Below are 21,649 nucleotides of genomic sequence, written 5' to 3' on the forward strand. Positions count from 1 at the left end.
CAATCATTTTCCTCATTATTTCTTCACATTTCTTAGCTGTCTGAGTGTTAAGCCTTTCCTCATAATCACTCCATCTACGTCATCTTTGTAAGACTTTTTTCTTAAAAGGGAAGAATTGCTATAAAAAGAAAAAACAGCAATGTCAGAGCATGTACAAGTAGATAATAAAACACCTCAAACTAACATCAAATATTTTAGGTGAAACTTCAGCTGCAGTTTGTTACCCACCACTGCACGTAGATCTTTTAAAATATTACTTTCTTACCCTTGAATGGGTGTTCTAGACTAAGTTTCATGAAGTATTTTACAATTTTTCCTCAGTATCCAGTTTCATTTTGCTCTTTCCTGTCATTTTTCTAGGTTGCTTATTGAGGAGAAAAGGATAGAAAAAATACTCTTTTCAGAACAGCTCTTTGGCTTCTTTTTCTATAATTTAGTGACCACATGGCTTCTTGTCATGATCAATTTGTTCCCCTCTCCAAGGCCGTAAAAGTTAGGTATTTTAATCATTCCAAGCAAAAGTATTCTTTGACTCTTGGTGTAAATACTACCACTGTGAAACTATTTGTTTTTTTACATAAAAATGGATCATGCACTTACAAATAGGATATTTTCCAGGAAGTGAAATAAATGAACCCTGGTTCAGCTAAAAAGTTTCATACTTTTCAAAAAGCAGCTATATTCATCTTAAGAGTACAAGTTCGTTTCAGCTAGGAAGGCCCGTTTCCCAGCAATGCTGTACTCTAAACAGTTATAACCAGGTTGATTATGAAGAAAAAGTGACATCTACTTAGGACATTTCTTCCTGACAGAGTTTATAAGGCCTAATCCTTTGTCAGCAACTGTGACCCAAATATATATGAAATTCTACAGAGATAAGTCTCATTAATGAACCACCTTAACAAAATAAATGGCACTCCACCTATTTCAAACAAAACAAGAAACCCCATGACCCCCCTCCTCGCAAATCCTGTTTTACCAGATGTGAAAACATGATGAGTAGTATTCATGAGGGGAATGTGGAGAAAATTTCTGAGCACTTCAGGACAAGAAATTTGAACTGGTAACTAAACAATATCAAATTTTCACTAAAATGTGGTTTAAACTTATTTAAACTTATTATTACATATATATAATATATATGTAAGATATATATGTAAGATATATTTTATATATATACACATATATAAATAAAATGCTACACTGAGATATTTACATTATTATAAAATCACTATGTAATTTTCCCCAATACTCTAGTCAATAGAAAATGAAAGCACGGTTGAGTAGCTGGCTACTTTCCTGACAGTACTTAAAAACTATCATCATGCTCACTATGCCTTTCAAGCACTCTTTTAAGTAATTAAACATACTGGACTTTATCTCCTACAGTATGAAATTCTTTCTATACATAACCTCTGTAGTTCTTTTCTGCACTCGCTCTCATTTTTTATTATGATTTTGCAAACAGGAATATAATGGGATACAGTATGTCTCTTGGTAATATCATACAGAAGAGAATTCTCATTATAGGGGAAAAAAAAAAAGAAAGCCCCCTTCTTTCTTTACTCCTGGAAATTTAATCTTTTATTTGGCTCCCCTCAGTGGAATCCAGTCAATCCAGGTCACCCTCATCTTTATCCATCATCTCTAAGTTACATAAAATCCCTCCAGACGAATCTACTGATTTGTCTCAAGCATTCCCAACTATAACCTGATATTAGGTAAACTCAGAGCACTGTACATGCTACCACTTTTTGAGACTGCAACTTCTGCGGTAAAAAGCTTCTGACACCTCAAAACCCAAATTTCTTTTAATGATTTCCTGCTTTAGTGACTGTGACAAGTAACCCTGAAAACACAATTTATCCTCTCTGGCCTAGAGAGGACATGAGAATGCCTGAAAGATTCAACTGCTCCATTTACCTTACATGGTGTCACAAAATAGCTTGCATAGTCATTAAAATATTTCATTCCTAACTGACAAAAAATATAAGCTGATACATTAGGTGAATGGATATTAGGTAAAAGAAATGAAAGACATGCTATGCTTAATCTATTTACACTAAGGTTAAAGACCTCTCCGCCTTACTCAGGTTGACTTGCAATCCTTCCTGACAAGGTGGCAGGCAGGACTTCAATCTTTGTGCATACCTTATGCCCAAGGCTGCACCTTTCAGAGAGAGAGAGAGAGTGAGAGAGAGAGAGTCTCTTTGGGAACCACTGTCATGGTTTCTTTGGTGGCTTACTGGCACATTTCAGCATAAAACCTTACCTTTTGATTTACAGATGGACACAAAATGCAAGTGATATAAACCTTATAAACATACACAGTACCCTACTGGGTGTCAGAGACTGTGAAGGTCAATATAACACTACTCTGGGGTGAGAATGTGTTTGGGAAGATGAATCCCCAACCCCTTTTCATCTAGTATAACGTAATACACAGGCAAAAAAAAAAAAACCAACAAAACAACCCCAAGTATTGCAGGCACACGTGTACTCAGTGTTAATAAAAACAAGATAAACCAGCGCATTACTAATGTATTCCTTTTTCTAAATGAACACGACAGGTCACGTTATGAGGTTCGGAATGGCTTTGGAGTTAGCAATGCTCAGCATATTGCATGGACTACTTATCACTATTAAACTGTTTTCATACCAGTCTTAGGAATATTAACTAATATTGTTTGAATAAAGACTACTATACAAGTTTGCACATTTTCAGGAATGACATCTTAACAAATGCCTCCAACAAGTGTTTCCTCTTTTAGCTTTTGCTTAATTTATGGGCAATGTAATAAACCTGATGCACGCTGAAAATATATGGATATACAGATTTAGCTTTCCACAGAAATCAAGTTTCACTCTAAGTACTTGTGTCATGAGGAACAGACAGCTGCAGGAGAACAAAACCACAGCAGCAAAGAGGCCATGGATCTTTTTCTGTTCTACCAGTCTAGCCAACAAAGCTTTTCCCGGCAAACTGACTGGAAATGGCAAACTTGTGCTGGAAATTCTATATCATCACCTACTGAAACCAGGGGTTTTATCCAGTTAAAATGAATACATTTTCTCTCTAATTACAGACAAATTAAGTGAAATGAATTATAATTTAAATATATTCCCCTGTGTCATTAGGGCTGAAGATTACTACTATGTCTTACAATAATTATAGTATTTTTCACTTATCAGAAGTTAGATTCTGTATTACAAAGAAGGACAGCAGAAGAAAAAGGAACCTAGAGTTGCTAATTTTACTCAAGAAAATATCATGCATTGTTTAATATGACTTTGCATCTTTCATCAATCACCTTAGTGACTTAGTAACTAATTAGTTTTCAAAAGCTTTATAAAATATAATGCTCTTTTAACTTAGTTTTGAGAAGTCATATTAAAATGAAAGGCTAGCCTTCCAACAAAAATGAAAATTAATGATTTCAATGATTAATAATAAATGGGGCAGGAATACTACAGAACAGATTATGGAAAAATAGTAAAACTTAATTTGCATTATCAAATAACAAATTGAAAGAAGTCACTAAAGGAAATGATCAGAATGGAGCTATAGAACAATCTCAGTTTGGATGAATATATGGTATTTGATTTTCATGGAAATTAACTGTTACTAACCCATTAAAAAAAAGCACTCCAAAATTACAGTTAATCACTGGGAGCTTAAGCAAGTATTTCAAGTTGAACTTGTCTAGCAATTGTTCTTTTTGTAAACTACACTAGTGTCAGGTTTTTGCTGGCACCAATCTTAAACATTACTAAATGTCTACAAGTACTGCTGTCTCAGTTTAGATCCAAGTGAAATTCAATGTCAACCTGAGAGTCTTCATATACTCAAGGTTTCACGTTAAAAAATTGTAAAGTTTTCTCTGGTTTTAGTGTTTTCTAAAAAAATAAAATTCTTATGACTTCATCCCCTTGTTTCAAAAAAATAAAACTATATAGTATCAACATAAACATGATTTTGTGCAAATGGATACTTTCATCTAGCTAAATATTCTTAGCCTACTATTGTCATGCAAGCTCTCTTAAAAGAGGAGCATGAAGCTGACAGAAAGCCTATTTATTTATACAGTTTAATAATAAAACAAAACTAAAAAGCAATTCCCCAGAACAAAAGTTAACACGACTGGTTTGTTTAAGCTGTTGTAAAATACCCAAACTTTATTTGGCAAGCATAGGCTGCTCTTTTCTGCCACGTTTATAAACTGATTTAATATTTCAAGAGGTATGCAAGTCAAATGCCAGAAATTACATCAGTCTAAAGAGATGAACACTGTGAACTTGGCATTTTATTTAGTCAATTAGATTAAATGAATTGTTTAATTTTGGAGGTTCCCATCTGATTCAGTAGCCTCATTTAGGGAGCAACGGTCACTGTTTTTACCATAACATACAAAGTTATCAAGTCTGTAATCTTATGACAACTTCAAAAGCAGTAGCTATTATGAAAGTAAACTACAATTATAAGCATTCAAAAAAAATTTACACAAAAGGAAAAACTAGGCTCACAACATTATTCAGTACAGCAAGTATGATGATGCCAAAATTTCATATTTGAATATTCTTTTTTTCCTCCCTCAAACAGCTTTTGGTTTTGAATGTCAGCCTTCCCTTGGACTGGTATAATCTGTAATTTCACTCTATATTGGCAATTTGTTCCATGCCGCTTTTCTAATATTAAAACAACAACCACATGCAATTTCAGGGTTAACGTACTTCCAAGCAGTCCTGTGTTGGCTGGGTGTATCTTCAGTTTTGGATTACTATCCCTGGTATTCACAACACTTGCCAATATCGCTGGTTGCTAGATGAACTGTTTTTCTACAAATTAAAGAAAAACGGCCTCTTTTGCCAGAAGGGGACGCTATGCACAATCAGCAGAAAGCCACCTCTTTTCTCCCAGCAGAAGCTTGAGCCAGCAAGACTGCAACTAAAGCAGCCAGGAAAAGGATGTACTATATTCTTACAAAGAAACTTCCCACTGAAGACAGCCGTGACTGGTAACTGGGTGCAATCCAGTTAATAATCCCCACTGCTAGATTCTTGTTTTAAAGAAATACGGAAAGAAAAATGAATAATGAAGACAGAAGAATCCCCCAAAATGCAGAAAGATATGGAAGAGTGTGAATACATACAACCACAAATTCAATTCCTTCTTCTGCTTCGGGGGGTGTGGGGAAGAGTTCAAAGATTAGACACGATGGAGAACGAACTCTTTTTCCATTCCCTTTCCCAGTGCGCCCTATCTCCAGGAAAGGTATTCCTCCTCCAGTCTATTCTTAAAGCACAGAAAAGGAGCACATAGGGGAAAAAAAAGTTACCTTTTGTCTGCCTCTAGAGATCTTGGAAACTGTGCAAGACAGTCTTGGTGTCTCATTTGCCCAAGGTGAGAAAAAAGAAACAAAACAGGATGATGGAACAAAAACATAACAAGACGAGCATTTGCCAGGGTTTCCAAATCCTGAACTTCAGTAGGAGATGTTAAGTGTATCCAAACTCCATCAATATATAACAAGTTGTTACAGGCCTGTTCATTTCATTGCAACATCTTTCAAGAACATTAGCTTTGAATCATTTTGCACATCTTTGAGGGGTAAAGCTGGAAGGAAGAGATGTGACAAGAAAATACCATGGAAAATTTTCAGTATGTACAGATTTCCAGACTGGCTGCTAAAGGCTTCCGACCAAACTATGGCACACACAGTGCAAAAGAAGTATCCACCACAAATGTGTGAGTAGTGTAAGTCTCCAGTATTAGTTGTTTAACTCGCATCTTGGGGAATCCTAATCTAATTTCATCTCTCCTTTTAAATGCTATGCCATATCTACGATTATCCTTGCTGCTTTTCTTTTGTAGTTTTTTATTTTTTATTTTAAATGTAATAAGAAAAATCTTGTGTAGTGTATGGGAGAAAAATGGATTTAAACAGGAGCAGACTCTCTTCTCGTCCATTCTTCGGACTATTACCCACTGCTGCTCTTCCATGTGGGCGCCAATGACACCAAGGGCAAACTGGAGACCATCAAGCAGGATTTCAGAGCTCGGGGGATGGTGGTCAAGGGTCTGGGAGCCCAGGTCATCTTCTCCTCAATCCTGCCAGTGAGGGGGATGGATGAGAGGAGGAGGAGACGGACTTTCCAGGTTAACAACTGGCTGTGCTGCTGGTGTTGGCAACAGGGTTTTGGTTTCTATGACCATGGGACCGTGTTTGAAGATCGACAACTGATGGGGAGAGATGGGATCCACCTCACGACGCGGGGCACGCGGATCTTTGCCAACAGGTTGGCCAAGCTGTTAAGGAGGGCTTTAAACTAGGAAAGATGGGGGAAGGGGAGAGTTATAGTGCCAGGGTAGCTGGCAAAAGACTGCTCAAGTCAGGATGCCTCCAACAGGTGAATGCAGCCAGGGAAGTGCGCATGGGATGTGGCTATGGAGGATCCTCTGGTATCCCTCCTGGGAAACCTGCATGCTCGATCACCTCCCTGAAATGCCTGTACACCAATGCACGCAGCTTGGGGAACAAACAGGAAGAGCTAGAGATGTGTGTGCGGTCGCAGGGCCATGATCTCATTGCCATTACAGAGACATGGTGCGATAGCTCGCATGACTGGAGTGCTGTCATGGATGGCTACGTGCTTTTTAGGAAAGACAGGCCAGGAAAGCGAGGTGGTGGGGTTGCTCTTTATGTGAGAGACCAACTGGAATGTATTGAGCTGTGCCTAGGGGTGGATGAAGAGCGAGTCGAGAGCTTCTGGGTAAGGATTAAAGGTCAGGCTAGCATGGGTGACACTGTTGTGGGTGTTTACTACAGGCCACCTGATCAGGGTGAGGAAGTCGATGAGGCCTTCTACAGACAGCTGGAAGTAGCCTCACAATCCCAGGCCCTGGTTCTCATGGGGGACTTCAACCACCCCGATATCTGCTGGAAAGACAACACAGCTAGGCACAAACAGTCCTGGAGGTTCCTGCAGAGCATTGGTGACAACTTCTTGACACAGGTGGTGGAGGAGCCAACAAGGAGAGGTGTGCTGCTGGACCTCGTACTAACAAACAAAGAAGGACTGGTGGAAGATGTGAAGGTCGGGGGCAGCCTTGTCTGCAGTGACCACGAGATGGTGGAGTTCAGGATCCTGCGAGGAGGCAGCAGGGCACCAAGTAGGATCGCAAACCTGGACTTCAGGAGAGCAAACTTTGGCCTCTTCAGGGACCTACTTGGAGGAATCCCATGTGTTAGGGCCCTAGAGGGAAGGGGTGTTCAAGAGAGCTGGTTAATATTCAAACATCACCTCCTCCAGGCTCAAGAGCGGTGCATCCCTATGAGTAGGAAGTCAAGCAAAGGAGGCAGGAGACCTGCATGGATGAGCAAGGAGCTCCTGGCAAAACTCAACCAGAAGAAGGAAGTATACAGAAAGTGGAAAGGGGGACAGGCCACTTGGGAGGAATATAGGAACGTTGTCAGAGTATGCAGGGATGCGATGAGGAAGGCTAAGGCCCGTTTGGAATTAAATCTGGCAAGAGATGTCAAGGACAGCAAGAAGGGCTTCTTCAAATACATCAGCAGCAAGAGGAAGACTAGGGAAAATGTGGGGCCCTTTGCTGAATGGGGTGGGTGCCCTGGTGACGAAGGATGCAGGGAAGGCAGAGTTACTGAATGCCGCCTTTGCTTCAGTCTTTACTGCTCAGGCCAGCCCTCAGGAATCCCAGACCCTGGAGGCAAGAGAGAAAGTCTGGAGGAAGGAAGACTTTCCCTTGGTGGAGGAGGATCAGGTTAGAGATCATTTAAGCAAACCTGACAACCACAAATCCATGGGCCCCGATGGGATGCACCCCCGAATGCTGAGGGAGCTGGCGGATGTTATTGCTAAGCCACTCTCCATCATCTTTGAAAGGTCATGGAGAACAGGAGAGGTGCCTGAGGACTGGAAGAAAGCCAGTGTCACCCCAGTCTTCAAAAAGGGCAAGAAGGAGGACCCAGGGAACTACAGGCCAGTCAGCCTCACCTGCATCCCTGGAAAGGTGATGGAGCAGCTCATGCTGGAGGCCATCTCCAAGCATGTGGAGGACAAGAAGGTGATCAGGAGTAGTCAGCATGGCTTCACCAAGGGGAAATCATGCTTAACCAATCTGATAGCCTTCTATGATGGAACGACTGCCTGGGTAGATGAGGGGAGAGCAGCGGATGTTGTCTACCTTGACTTCAGCAAGGCTTTCGACACTGTCTCCCATAGCATCCTCATAGAGAAGCTCAGGAAGTGTGGGTTAGATGAGTGGACAGTGAGGTGGATTGAGAACTGGCTGAATGGCAGAGCTCAGAGAGTTGTGATCAGTGGCACAGAGTCTAGTTGGAGGCCTGTAGCTAGCGCTGTCCCCCAGGGGTCAGTACTGGGTCCAGTCTTGTTCAACTTCTTCATCCATGACCTGGATGAAGGGACAGAGTGCACCCTCAGCAAGTTTGCTGACGATACAAAACTGGGAGGAGTGGCTGATACGCCAGAGGGCTGTGCTGCCATTCAGAGAGACCTGGACAGGCTGGAGAGGTGGGCAGAGAGTAACCTCATGAAGTTCAACACAGGCAAGTGCAGGGTCCTGCACCTGGGGAGGAATAACCCCATGCACCAGTAAAGGTTGGGGGTTGACCTGCTGGAAAGCAGCTCTGCCGAGAAGGACCTGGGAGTGCTGGTGGACACCAAGTTAAGCATGAGGCAGCAATGTGCCCTTGTGGCCAAGAAGGCCAATGGTATCCTGGGCTGCATCAGGAAGAGTGCTGCCAGCAGGTCGAGGGAGGTGATCCTCCCCCTCTACTCAGCCCTGCTGAGGCCCCATCTGGAGTACTGCGTCCAGTTCTGGGCTCCCCAGTACAAGAGGGATGTGGCACTACTGGAGCAAGTCCAGCGAAGGGCTACAAAGATGATTAGGGGACTGGAGCATCTCTCTTATGAGGAAAGGCTGAGAGAGCTGGGCCTGTTTAGCCTGGAGAAGAGAAGGCTGAGAGGAGATCTTATCAACGTGTACAAGTATCTGAAGGGAGGGTGTCGAGAGGATGGGACCAGACTCTTTTCAGTGGTGCCGAGCGACAGGACGCGAGGCAACGGGCACAAACTGAAACACAGACAATTTCATCTGAACATGAGGAAATACTTTTTCACTGTGAGGGTGACAGAGCACTGGCACAGGTTGCCCAGAGAGGTTGTGGAGTCTCCTTCTCTGGAGATATTCAAAAGCTGCCTGGATGCAATCCTGTGCAATGTGCTCTAGGTGACCCTGCCTGAGCAGGGGGATTGGACTAGATGATCTCCAGAGGTCCCTTCCAACCTCAGCGATTCTGTGATTCTGTCTGACACAGCACTTTCATATACACATCTACAGTAACTCCAAAACCCACCTCCTAAACAGTAATAGCCAATTTAGATTCAACGAATATATAGCATTGTGAAGGTAATCCCCACCACCACCACCACATGCATGAACCACCGTATCAACTAAGTAGATTCATGGTTTTCTACAGATATTTTTCTTAACTTCTCCAAAATAATTTAAACTACAAAGATAAGCTGATATACAGTAAGAGAATGACTAAAAATGTCTCCGTTCTCAACAGGACCATCATGACTATTGGTGACTATTAGGCCATGGCACGGAAAGACCAAGGCATAAGGAAAAAGGAAGCAGTGCTTACAGAAACATGTATGTTTTTAAGGTTCAGATGGATTATGAAGATGGTTAATGAGGAGACCCAACTTGGTGCACTAAAGCCAAATAGTTGTGGGGACAATGGAAGAAACCAACAACAAAAAAAATAGTATATATTTTGAAAACACAGGCTTTCAGAATGACCACAGGAACATGACACTGCTGTAATTATTTTGAATAATAAGTGTTTTGGTTTGCTGTCACTGCTCAATTTTCAAATCAGTCTAGGCATATGGGTTGCATTAATTTGTTTTTCTGTACTACTGTGAAAGTTGCATCTTTATGAAAAGAAACAATACAAAGTTATGCAAGATCCAGAAAGATGATGAAGTCTCATCTGCAAGCCATATTTTTTAAAAAGTGAGAATACCTTATTTTGCATCCTTATGAAAAAAATAAGATAGCAAAATTCTTACACAAGGCTCAAGAGGAAAAAGCTTCATCTGTAAGTCATATTTTTTTAAGTGAAGATAGTTGACAACCTTTATTATAGACCTTACTTTAATACTTTCCTTAAGTTGTCTCAAATCCAACAAAGGGCTGCCTTTGTGATCTGTTTTCACTTTATTACTAAAAATCTACTGTGCATAAGAAAAAAGCAAATGATGTCTGTTTCTATTTAAGTAGCTCATCAGTGGGGAAGGCTTGAAAATAAAGATAGTAATAGATCTTTTATAATAATATACTAAACATTCATTTAATTATTCTACGGTAATATATTAAAGAAATGCTGCCCATAAGCTTTTTATGCAATTGAAAGCAATATTTGGTGTTAAAAAAACCTATTTCTGTTATCATATTGAAATAAAAGTTAGAAATGGCTCTCAGCTATTTCCTTATCCCCAAAGTTGTACAATACAAAGTTCTCTCATTTTCCTCTGTTTTCCTTACAACTTACTTGAACTGTTCTTTTATGCTTGCTATCTAGATAAGATACATCATATTCCTTAGTTTCCCCCTGCCAATATTGTTAAGCTTGCTAAATTAAGGTATGTTGACTCCACGAAAGGAGCAAACAGATATTGGAGACTTTGACTTAGGGAAGCAATTGCATTAAATATGGGGTTTCTCATTTTAGCATAAACATGAATGAAAGCAATATATCAGTGAAAGTAATATCAAATACTAAAAACAACAAGAACAGAACAGAAATCCTCAGTCTGGGAGTCTACCAACCTGCCTTCTCACTGTTCTAAAGACCATATCAGTGGGTGGTAGGGAGGAGTATTTAGGGCAAGGGGGTAGTACAGAGGAGATAGTGTTAAGTATTCTCTTTATAAGGTTTCTTTCTTCATATTCTTATTATTAATCACGAATATCAAGAGCTAAATGTCAGGACTCATTAACATTGAGAAAGGACTCCTAACAGACAGTTATCCAGCTCATCCATATACTTTTACTCCATTTCAGCTCTGCAACATCAAAACATTGGTATTTTATTGCTATCATTCACTTCTAAAGAATAAGCATACATATGCGTTTGCCAGACAGAGATAAGCAAATTCCATTACGAAGCAACAACATTGCTGCCGTGACTTGAAAGCAATTATGCATACCATCATTCGCACCAGGAGTAATTTGTATTTGTTCAGGCTCTGTTACCCCTTTCTGGAAGTGTAACATTGTGCTATTTCAATTGTAAAATAATTCTTTTTTAATTTCAGAAATGGAAGGAAAGGAGTTCTTTCAAGAAAGAGTCCTATCAAAAAGTTGTTACTTCTGATGCAAAATGCTTGTGAATTACTAAGGAATGATTTCCTCCAAGAACATCACAGAAAAGGAATTCCAGAGAACCCCATGAAGAAGAAAAGCTATCAGTGAACACATCCAACCCCATGCAGGCTATCAGGATGTTTTACACTGCTTACTGTGTTTTGCTTGTGTTCTTGGGGGAAAAGGGGTGCAGAGGCAACAATAAAGACAGACAAACATCTGTTGGGAGAACAAGTTTATTCCCTTTTCTTGGCAACATGCAACAAAGCAGGACACAGACAAGCCCGGCAGAAAGCCCATAGCAAAAGCAGAAGAGACAATCTGACCTTCAAAGTTACAGCAAACAATTTTTTCCCTAATTCAGTGCCCAAGATGCTTTAATATTCACGTGAGGAAAGTGATAATACGCAATGCTGTAACCAAGCAAATACAGAAATAGATGATGCTTTCTTCCCCAACTCTAGTCATGGGGCACTGGTTGTCATACAAATATCCTTGCTATTTTTGCATGAAAAACGTACTAAAGGTCATTTGTTTACATCTTCTCTGAAACAGTCTATTTTCTGGTAATATCAACTCAACAATATAAACCAGCACAGAATAGAAAGTTTGTAAGTTTATCTATTAAAGCAGCATTAGGCTCCACTGGTCAAACATGCAGGTGTAGTATTGTTCCGCACAATATATTCTTACTGCACGTATAATAGATGAGTAATTCATATATGGATCTATCCATCATTCAAAGCACTGTTTCCTGCATCACTGCAGAGCAGCGCATAACAAGACACTTCCCAAAAGTATCAGATTTGTGGAAGTCTGTTGTGGTTATGTCCAAAGTTTTAAGATGTATACACACACATCTGACCAGAATTACTGAGTGTAGACATAGTCAGATTTACTAAGCCTGCTAATACTTGGAGTTTCTGGACAAAAACAGAAAACCATCAAAATCTGCTAAGTATGTAGCTTCTGATGGATAGCAAGTGAATGCGGATGAAGCTCTCCATTGCTCAGCAATGCTTCAGCGGCGAAAGTCGCCTGACAGAGCTGGGAGGCTCCAGGCTGTGTCTCCCAGATTGCTGGTAGCACCTTGTCTTCAAGGAGATGCACTGCTCCATTGCAGCAGGGCTAAGGGACTTCACACTCTTCTCTTTCCTTTCTCCCTCCCTGAAGTCATCTGCGAGCAGCATCTGGCCCATACCGCTTACAAAATGGGACCACCCTGTCTTTCCTTGAGAAGTAGCAAGGATCTTTCCTAAACTGATTATACACTAGAGTTTTAAGAGTTTCCTATTACTCTTTCTAAAAACCTTTAAAGGTTAAGACTTCACAATGTTAGTATGAAAGTATGTTGTCTAATATGAAAGAAAATATTAGTGACATTTTTATTGGAAACATATGCTTGGAGGTAAAGGAAAAAGCAAAACAGCAAAAAGGTACATCAGTCTTTGCTCTTACCTAATGCAAATACTTACAGTGAGATGGTAACTGAAACCTAGGCTACAGAAGATGAAAGCATCAACCAAAAAAAGAAACCACTATTGTAAACCACTACTGTTATAAGAAAACGATAAGGCTTTTCAAGAAGTCTAGTATGTCAGGATATAAAAATTCCATTCCAAAAAGACGATACTACAAGCAAAATTTACACGCGCCTTAGACTGACCTACCCTAAAAGCTTCAGTTGTCCAGTCTTGAACAAAAAGGCCTTTCTCACTTGTATCACTATTACTTTCATGTAATTGGATGATTTTTGTTCCAAGGCTAAAGATTGTAAAAACATCTGTAAGATTAAAGCTCTACCTTTAGGAAAAATTTGGCTTTCAAAAGCTTGATGGTGTTAGAGTTCATTCTTAACCCCATCTCTGTTCATAACTTGCTAAAATACGTAAAGTTAAGAGGAGGATAAAATAATTTAGAGTAAAACATTTTTTTTGCCTCTCTCCTCTTGTAATAAACTCATTAAAATGGGATATTTATTGCAGAATACTTTAAGTGTATTAAAGGAAAAACATTGTCTTGACATATCCATTTCCATCAATAACTTCAAAAAAAAAAAAAAAAAGAGTATGCATCTTTGCAAGCCATTTAGCAATGCTTGTAACTAACTGCTATTCAATCCAAACAAATGGAAGACATTTTCCTTTTAAGCACTGCAAACATCCTTTCTTCCATATCTCACTAGCAGGCATCCTCCAAACAATATTTGTATAACATCATCTGCTTTAATGACAACATTTTCATCTTATGATAGATATAAAACCTAGTTCTAAATCCCTAATCAAAGTAAAACTATGTAAATTGTATTAAATTAAGATCTAATTTTAGCAGAGAAGTTTAAAAAATTCAAAATAAGTTAGCTATTGCTAATGATTTGCTAGATAATCAGTTACTTTTGTGTAAACAAGCTTTAAGTATTACAGTTTTCTAAACAGGGTAAGAAGTACTCTACAATGGGTAATTAATCCATTTTTACAGTAGCACACTTAATAAACAATAAAAAATATTCCTGCAATTGTACACGGTTGTCTATTTCAGAGAAGTAGAATTGCAGCAGAAAGTCTAGCAAGGATCATCCTGTTCTTTTTTCCCATCTTTCATGGATTGTTAAATAAATATTTTATATGGTTTTGGCAAAATGAACTCTGAAGAACTCAGAAAACAGTGCTCTATTCCAACAGCTTTGAGAACTCCTGCAAACAATTAACCCAGTTCCTGCATCCACGTAGCTGGAATTTTTAACTGCTCTCATTTCCCACAAGGTTTATTTCTGATTGTTGTGCTTGAGACGTTATTAGCTGTATTTGCCTATTAACTTCTTTTTAAATCTCCAGCTCTAACAACAAAAGCACACAAGAATCAAATTAAATGTCATTCCAAACCAAATGGCACAGCTTCCATGACACAATATTTAACCTGAAAAATGAGCATCTAACATCCTGCTTGTATGAAACAGTATATTGACAGTGAAACTGTTAGAAGTCCACTGTTTAGGATCTACTTCAGGATAGGAAAAAAGCATCCCCCAGAATTAGTGATAAAACAACTAATATCAAATGATAGCAAGCATTTTCTCCTCCCTATAATACCAGATGGGAATTAGTAATGGTCCAAGCTAGAAATAGCAGTTAATGAAGCAGCAGTAGAGAAGAGATGGAAAAGATCCTACCACAGAAAAACTCAGAACTGTTGTAATGGATAACTCTACAATATTCAGAAGGTGAAACAGTTAGCTCTGCTCACATGTAAAAATCTGAATCCTCATTATTTCTGTATTCACTTTTAATTAATTTCAAAACTGCCTTTAAAAAACAACATCATGGGAGCATATGTAATTCTGAAAAGGACCTGCAACTGAAAATTCACTTTTGTCTTATTTTGAGAGGAGAGTAGCTCTGACAAGTCCTACCGAGTTGGAGGCAATCACTAACAACATCCATCAGGAAAACAAACAAACAAACAAAAATTACACTCAGGATGAAGGATAAAAGAAGTTCCAAGAAGTAGCAGCAAGTAGACTGAAGATGCTCTGTGCTGACCAAGAAACAGCTCCCCCGTATAAACAAAACAGTTCAAAAGGCTTATTAGTTTAATGGCAGCTGAATGCAGAAACATAATTCTTAAAGGCAAAGAACTTCTCAACTCAATGCCTCATTCTTTTTTCCCCCTGAAAACTTGAGTAAGACAGAAAACTGTCAGAAATCACAGAATTCCAGTCTTTCTTCCCTAAGCTTGAAACAAGTCCTTTGCAAAACGGAACCCTCCTCTTGTGCCTTCTGAGGGCAGCAATAGAAAGTCCTTCCAAAAAGGCACTTGTCTATGCTAGCAGTTCCTAAAAGACTTTTTTCAATCATGTGGTAGGGGAAAGGTGGTCTGCATCTGTTCTTGATTGGTGGAAGAAAAATTCATATTTAGAAAGAAGTGTGCTGCCTTTGCCAACTATGAGGAAAACTCACAAGAAGAATTGTACTATTTTCCTTCCCCAGGATTTCCACAAAGAGATATCATCAATCTATGACAACCATTTGTAGCTTTGTTTAAAAAAAATAAAAAAAAATTAAAGCTATAAGCAGCAATCTCAAGAAGAAACTTTTAGATAAAAGAATACATGTGCTCCCAGATTCTGGTGTAACACTCACTTTCTGACTACAAGCCACATTGGCCACAGTAATTATTGTTGTGGGTTTGTCTTTTCAACTTCTCTAGATTTACAGCTTGCTATACTCCTCAAGCCTAGTGACAGAGTGAGCGGACCAAAGCCAGTGGTTAGAATACCCTGATTTTGCAGGGGGGGAAAGTACACCAAGACTGGAACTTGCAGCTTTATGCTTCAGTGGATGGAGAAAGCTAAGAGGATGGTCTTAAAGGAAAAGTAAATTGACAGAGGGAAATACAGGAAGAAACACAAAATAATCAAAGCAGCTGAGGAAAACAGAAAAGATTTAGGAGCACATCTGCACAGTTTCAGGTGTACACTACTAGTGTAAACATTGTATACATGTGGGTCAGATTCCACATTACTAGCAGCTGCAACATATTCAGAAGAATCATTCGTCCAGCCTGCATTCATTTACCATTGAAAGTAAGCAAACCATCCACTGATCTGGAGTCTGATTAAATCAATTATCAGGCTGTTCACAATGTAAAACTACACATCTTTAAAGGATGTTTTGTTTTTATTCTTTTATCAGAGTTAAGTTCCCTTTTCTGCAGAACATTCTTGACTTCAGCGGTTTCCACACTCTAATATTGTATGCTACTCTACCTCTAGTACCTTTTAAAAAAAAATATAGGTTTACATTTCCTTTCCCCACATATGGGAGCTGAAATGGGCAAACTTCTCCAAGTCAAATAAAATACTAAGAAGAGCTTATATGTAATGTTTTGCCCAAAAGCCAAGCAGAGAGACCCTGCTGGGCAGTGTCAAAGAAATAGCTCATAACCTTACTTTTACAATTAAGTTACAGCACAGGACTGTAATAAGCAGCCTAATGCTTATTATACCACATCCACAAATAAATTTATCTACTCATCTCAAGCACTTGCCCATCCCAAGTTCATGCAATCCTTTTCCATAACTACTAACACAAAAAGCCTGCTTAGCCTTTCATCACTTGATCTTGAAGGATATAATTTGGCAGCTGGGGCAACTCGTTTGTTTTCCATAAAGGAATTGCAGCTTAAGTAGAACTTCCCTTTTCCTTTTTGTGTTGTATCACTGCATGTTGACAGCTGCACTGAAGACTTTCAGGTGGAAAAGAGAAGTACTATTAGGAGGTTGTGTGTACAGGAATTTGCCGAAGACCATATTCTCCACCTGTTCCTCTCACTCTAGGTTATTTATTTTTTTCAGTATTAAGAAAAACATAACTTGTAAGCATCTTCATCTTGCTAAGGATACTAGATGCATTTGACAGAGCAGACAAGCTATTACAAGCATGTCAGGATTAACAGCATCTTATGTTTTAACGATTTATTCTAAGTAAGTATCTTTAATTGTCTTAAGTATTTGGAACAAGAGAATAGATCTTCAGATGTGCTTATAGCTTTGTGAAAAACAAAAGATTTACATAAATGAAAAACAACTACGGAAAAATGAACATTCAGTAACAGAGAAGGCAGACATTTTTCCATAAAGCACATAAGCATGTGATATGTGCTAATTTGTTGCATCAAAGTGAGAAACAGCCTTGGGAACATCTTGTATTGTGGTATGTACTAATTTGTTACATCAGCGAGAAACAGCCTTGGGAACATCTGTGGGAACATCCTACAGCCTGTGGTGGGGGGCATGTACCCCGCCTGAGAAAATTGAGCTGAGCTAGCGAAGCGGCAATGTTAGTTTAGATAGCCTAATATGGCACACAATGCAGAGGAAGACTCCAGCCTTCATCCCCACGACCACCAGAGGGCTGAAGAAGACCCCCTAGCAACAGCCGGCGCAACCGCAGAAGTTACAGGAGGTGCCCCGTATACCCGGAACTGGAATCGCATATAAGGAGACTGTGAGGGGGGGTTGCGCGCGCCGTTGGTGGAGCAGGAGACTCCCCCCGGACGCCCAGCGCTGTTTTGCTTACTTGTGACTTGCTCAATTATTTTATAAATTGGAATTTATGCAACCTGGCCCCAGTGGTTGTCAATTTGTCACGTTTACCTATAACAAGCAGAAGCTGCTGGACTATTTCAGTGGGTTCTATGGAAAATGATTGATTCCTGTATTTTACAGGGACATACACACATGCAATCCATTGGTTTTGAAAAGGATTTGCATCTCCATTGAAAAATATCTAGGGTACACACTGAAACTGCTGGAATAGTCTGGATAATACAAGTTTGCTTTAAGTTGCGCCTTTGCAGACCACTTATCAGCATACCTCATTGATAACTTCTGTCCATTCTTTCCTAGAATTTCAAAAAAAATCCAATCACATTATGCTAAAAGCTCTTTATGAATTCCTTGGATCAATAACTTAAGAGAAATGCTGGTGGGTGCGAGGCTTTCACCAGTAAAAAACCTCCCACCACATCAAAGTTTCAGTGATTTGCCTGAAAGCTCTTCTGTTTGTTACTCCTCCATGCTGAATGAAGAGTGTTTCCATGCCAACTCTGAAAAGCTCTGTTAGTCTAGAAATCAACAGTGGTGAAAAAAAAATATGTAAACAACTAGTGCCTTACAGGCTGTGATTCATTAGAAAAAGAACATGAATTTTTCTTTCGACTAAGAAACACACTGTAGAGCCAGTAAAGTGCCTATTTGTTCATTTTTAAAGACTGAAAACAACAGGAAACAGCCTTTTTGCTAAAAAATATCATTATTAATATATTAAAGGCACACTTTCACAATAAAGACCACTCATGGAATGATTTCACAGGCAACTGAGATCATTTAAATAGCTATGTGCCTGAAAAGGCAGCTTTTGCTCTCAGTTGCTCACTTTTAAGACTCCTCCCTTTCTATAAACTATTTCAAAGCAAAATTTGAGTTTGCCTTTAGCTTTCCAGATTACAGATCTATCCTCCTTTGACAATGGCTCTCAGAGCTAACACTTACAAGTCTTACACTTGTTAAATTTATGTAGCATCAGTGAGCCACTACTAGCAATAGACATTTTCCTTTAATTCTGCATGGCTCATTCTCCACTTGACCAAATGACAACCTCCCACAGTAAAAGATTTTCTCCCAAAGCAGTCTGTCACGCTGTTAATACCAGAATCAACTGCCTACCTTTGAACACCTCAGTTTAGGTGTTCTCTTACCCTAGACTCTCTAATTCATAGAAACAAGCACTCCATGAAAGTGATTCAGCCCACTCAGCATCTGCATTTCTCTCTGGAGACACTTCTCTCCGTTAATTACATAGAAAACCAAAAGGCACTAAGACTTCTTAACTGATGTTCTTAAATACCTAGGATTAGGCGAGGTAAACTGAATATAACTACTGCTGTTAAGCATGGATGCAGGAGAAAAAGTAGACTAATATAGCTTAACAGAAGGCCTACACCAACTGAAAAAAACATACGGGTTGTAGTCCTAAGTGCAAGCAGACTTTGGAACGTCAGTATGAACCAACCCTGGAACTCAGAATGCACCACAGACGACATGAACAGCTCTGGAGGATGTTCTGGCAGCACTGATCTTGCAGTGAAACCCTCTCAGAAGTTCCCACAGAAGTCCATATAACATGGGCTTATGAACTTAGTGCTATTTTGTTAATAGCTGCACTACAGTCGGTCGCTCAACATACACTCTTACAATTCTAGCAACATTTCTAGAGCTCTCATCATTTAGCGTTATATTCCAACAGATACTTTAAACTGCATAACAGAGTGACAGAAGGACACAAAGTTTAATACCGATAGTCGGCCAAAAAAAGCAGAATGTCTCTACTTGACTGTCATGTAGCTTGACTACTGTTTTGTGTTACAACACAGTGCTGTCCCTTTTCTTTTGCCAATAGCTTATTTTGTTTAAGCACAGTTGCTCTGTGGAGACTGTCTTGTTTTGCAAGTACTATGCAAAAAAGAAAAAAAAAAAAGCTCCCAAACGAACAAATCAACCCCAAATCAACCAACCAACCAAAAAAATCCCAAGACACTACCATGCCACCTTACAAATCTGGTAAAAAGCAGCTCTTACTGGTCAATAAAGCCTTTCTTATTTGAAGACTAAGATCTGCACAATGATCAGGAAAGAAAAAATATAGGTAAGAGTGATTTAACCACTAAAGGTTTCAAAGAAAAACAAACAAAGAGTCTCTTAGCACATGAACAGTTTTCTCTGCTTATACTGTGATCTCGAGCTCAAACCTTAAGATTGGATTTTGCACTTCATTTCAACATACATAGTTTTAAGAAGGATCTGTTAAAACTGAGATTAGTACAAAGTGTTATGAAGTTAAACAGCAAGTCTAAAGTTTAAAAGAAGTCCAACTCCGTAAGCATTACCAGTCTCTTGCAGCTTAAATTGCAGGAGCTAAAGAACATTAAAGTAGGATACTAGTAGCATCACACAAGTTTAGAGAATTGCCAGTAAAGATACTATATTGTCAGACACCTGAAATGCTGTCCAAGTTCCTGAGCCTTAACCTTAACTAACCTTAATTAACCTTAATTTCTGCACTTTCACCATTACAGTAAAAGTTTGAAGCATCAAGCATTTCTAACCAAATGCAAGTTTAGTCTGGCAAGCTTAAGACACAGATTAGCCTAACACCTTGACAGATGTAGTAAACAAATGTGTAAATATGCAAATACTCATAATTTTCCAGCTGTGTTACAGCAATGGCCAAGCTGACCTTGGGAAGAGTTCAGGTAAGTTTCAATAACATAGTCCCAGAAAACAGACAAACTTTTGTTTCTAAAATAAACTACATTTTTATTTAAATATCTATATACAATATTACCTTCATGGCATGGATTTCTTCTATCAATCTCTCAGCTCTTTTTTGGTTCTTTAATATCAAGTCTTCTGAACCCCTGTAAATGAAGTCTGTGTTTATTAAAAAAGTCTTTTTGTTGACTTAAATTTACCATGTGGTGATACTAAGCAGCAAAATAAATAAATAAAAATCCACAAGAAAAAAGAATCTTATGCTTCTGTTCTGAACAGAAAAAACAGTGACGATTATGAAAAGTAATAAGATAGATGCTATTTCATTAAAAAACAATAACTAAAAATTCTACTGATACACACAAGACACTAATCTCAAATATTATTAGATTTTAAGATCTGTAATTTTTAAATATAGAAGACAATTGGACCTGCTTCTTATTTTGTACAATTCACTAAAATCATGGGAGGGAAGTATGCTCATTTACACTTTGAGCACAGGAACAAGGTTTCTCTTCTGTTGTCTCCAGTGAAAAGTGTCACAAATTACTTTGGGTCAGTTGGCTTTAAAAACAGTCTAGAAAATCTTGATTTAAAAAGCACTTATTGGAAAAAAAAAAAGTATAAATTGTTTACCTATGCAAACTAAAGAATGTTTTTTGCTATAGAATCTTGCAGACTACTAGAGTGAGGAAAAAGTTGCACGACTTATTTTCAACAGCACAGTGACCTAAAAGATCAAGTTGGATATTTTTAAAGTGCTGCAAAAAGATTCTGTAAGTGGTTGGGATTAACTCTCAAGACATTAAATAAAAAAAAGAGTTATCCCAATTCTGCTTTACAAAACCATTTTTTTTTGTTAGCATTTTTATTGCATCTAAAATATCACAAAAATAAGACAGAGTTTATGCATCATAGTACTTAAAATACAGGGAGAGGACCAAGTCTATTTCAAAATAATTCTGCATTCTTAACAAACATATTTTAAGTTTATGCAGAATTGTTGTTTATAAACAGTTAAACAGTATAAATGTGTATAACATTTATATACAGTACTATTTTTATAAGAAGGCAGGCTAGAGCTTTGAAAATCTTCATCATTTCATACTGTGGTTTTCAATGTAATATACACACACACAAATTTGTTCTTCATTGGAAGAGTGGTCAGCCTCTCCCATTTCTTTGTTGTTTTCAGAAGAAAATTAACATACTGTCTCATTGATAAAAACACAAACAAGTATACCAGTATTAAAAACTGACTTTTTCAACTTTAATTTCCCAATGTGTCTGGTTAGTCTGCGAATAGTCAGGACCCTGGCCTTCTTCACATCTTTTCTCATCTTCACAACCTGTCAGAAAGAGGGAAAACATCATGAAGCTTGTTTTCCTTGATTAGTTTC

At 38.6% G+C, this 21,649-nt stretch overlaps 1 protein-coding gene across 5 annotated transcripts in view; it reads right to left on the reverse strand.

Annotated features, from left to right (window-relative positions):
- Window positions 1–21,649, reverse strand: part of SRFBP1 (serum response factor binding protein 1) — a 75,440-nt gene that overhangs the window by 27,048 nt on the left and 26,743 nt on the right. For all 5 annotated transcript variants that reach the window (XR_010886804.1, XM_067315174.1, XM_067315175.1 and 2 more), the window contains exons 2-3: window positions 21,510–21,598; window positions 20,323–20,395 (exon numbers count right to left, since the gene is read on the reverse strand). Coding sequence is in view for 4 of the 5 variants with exons in the window: in XM_067315174.1 (XP_067171275.1) it covers window positions 20,323–20,395; window positions 21,510–21,598 (162 nt within the window). In the remaining variant the exon portion in view is untranslated. The remainder of the gene's footprint in view (window positions 1–20,322; window positions 20,396–21,509; window positions 21,599–21,649) is intronic.

The sequence above is a fragment of the Apteryx mantelli genome, chromosome Z, assembly GCF_036417845.1.
Source record: "Apteryx mantelli isolate bAptMan1 chromosome Z, bAptMan1.hap1, whole genome shotgun sequence".
NCBI lineage: Eukaryota > Metazoa > Chordata > Aves > Apterygiformes > Apterygidae > Apteryx > Apteryx mantelli.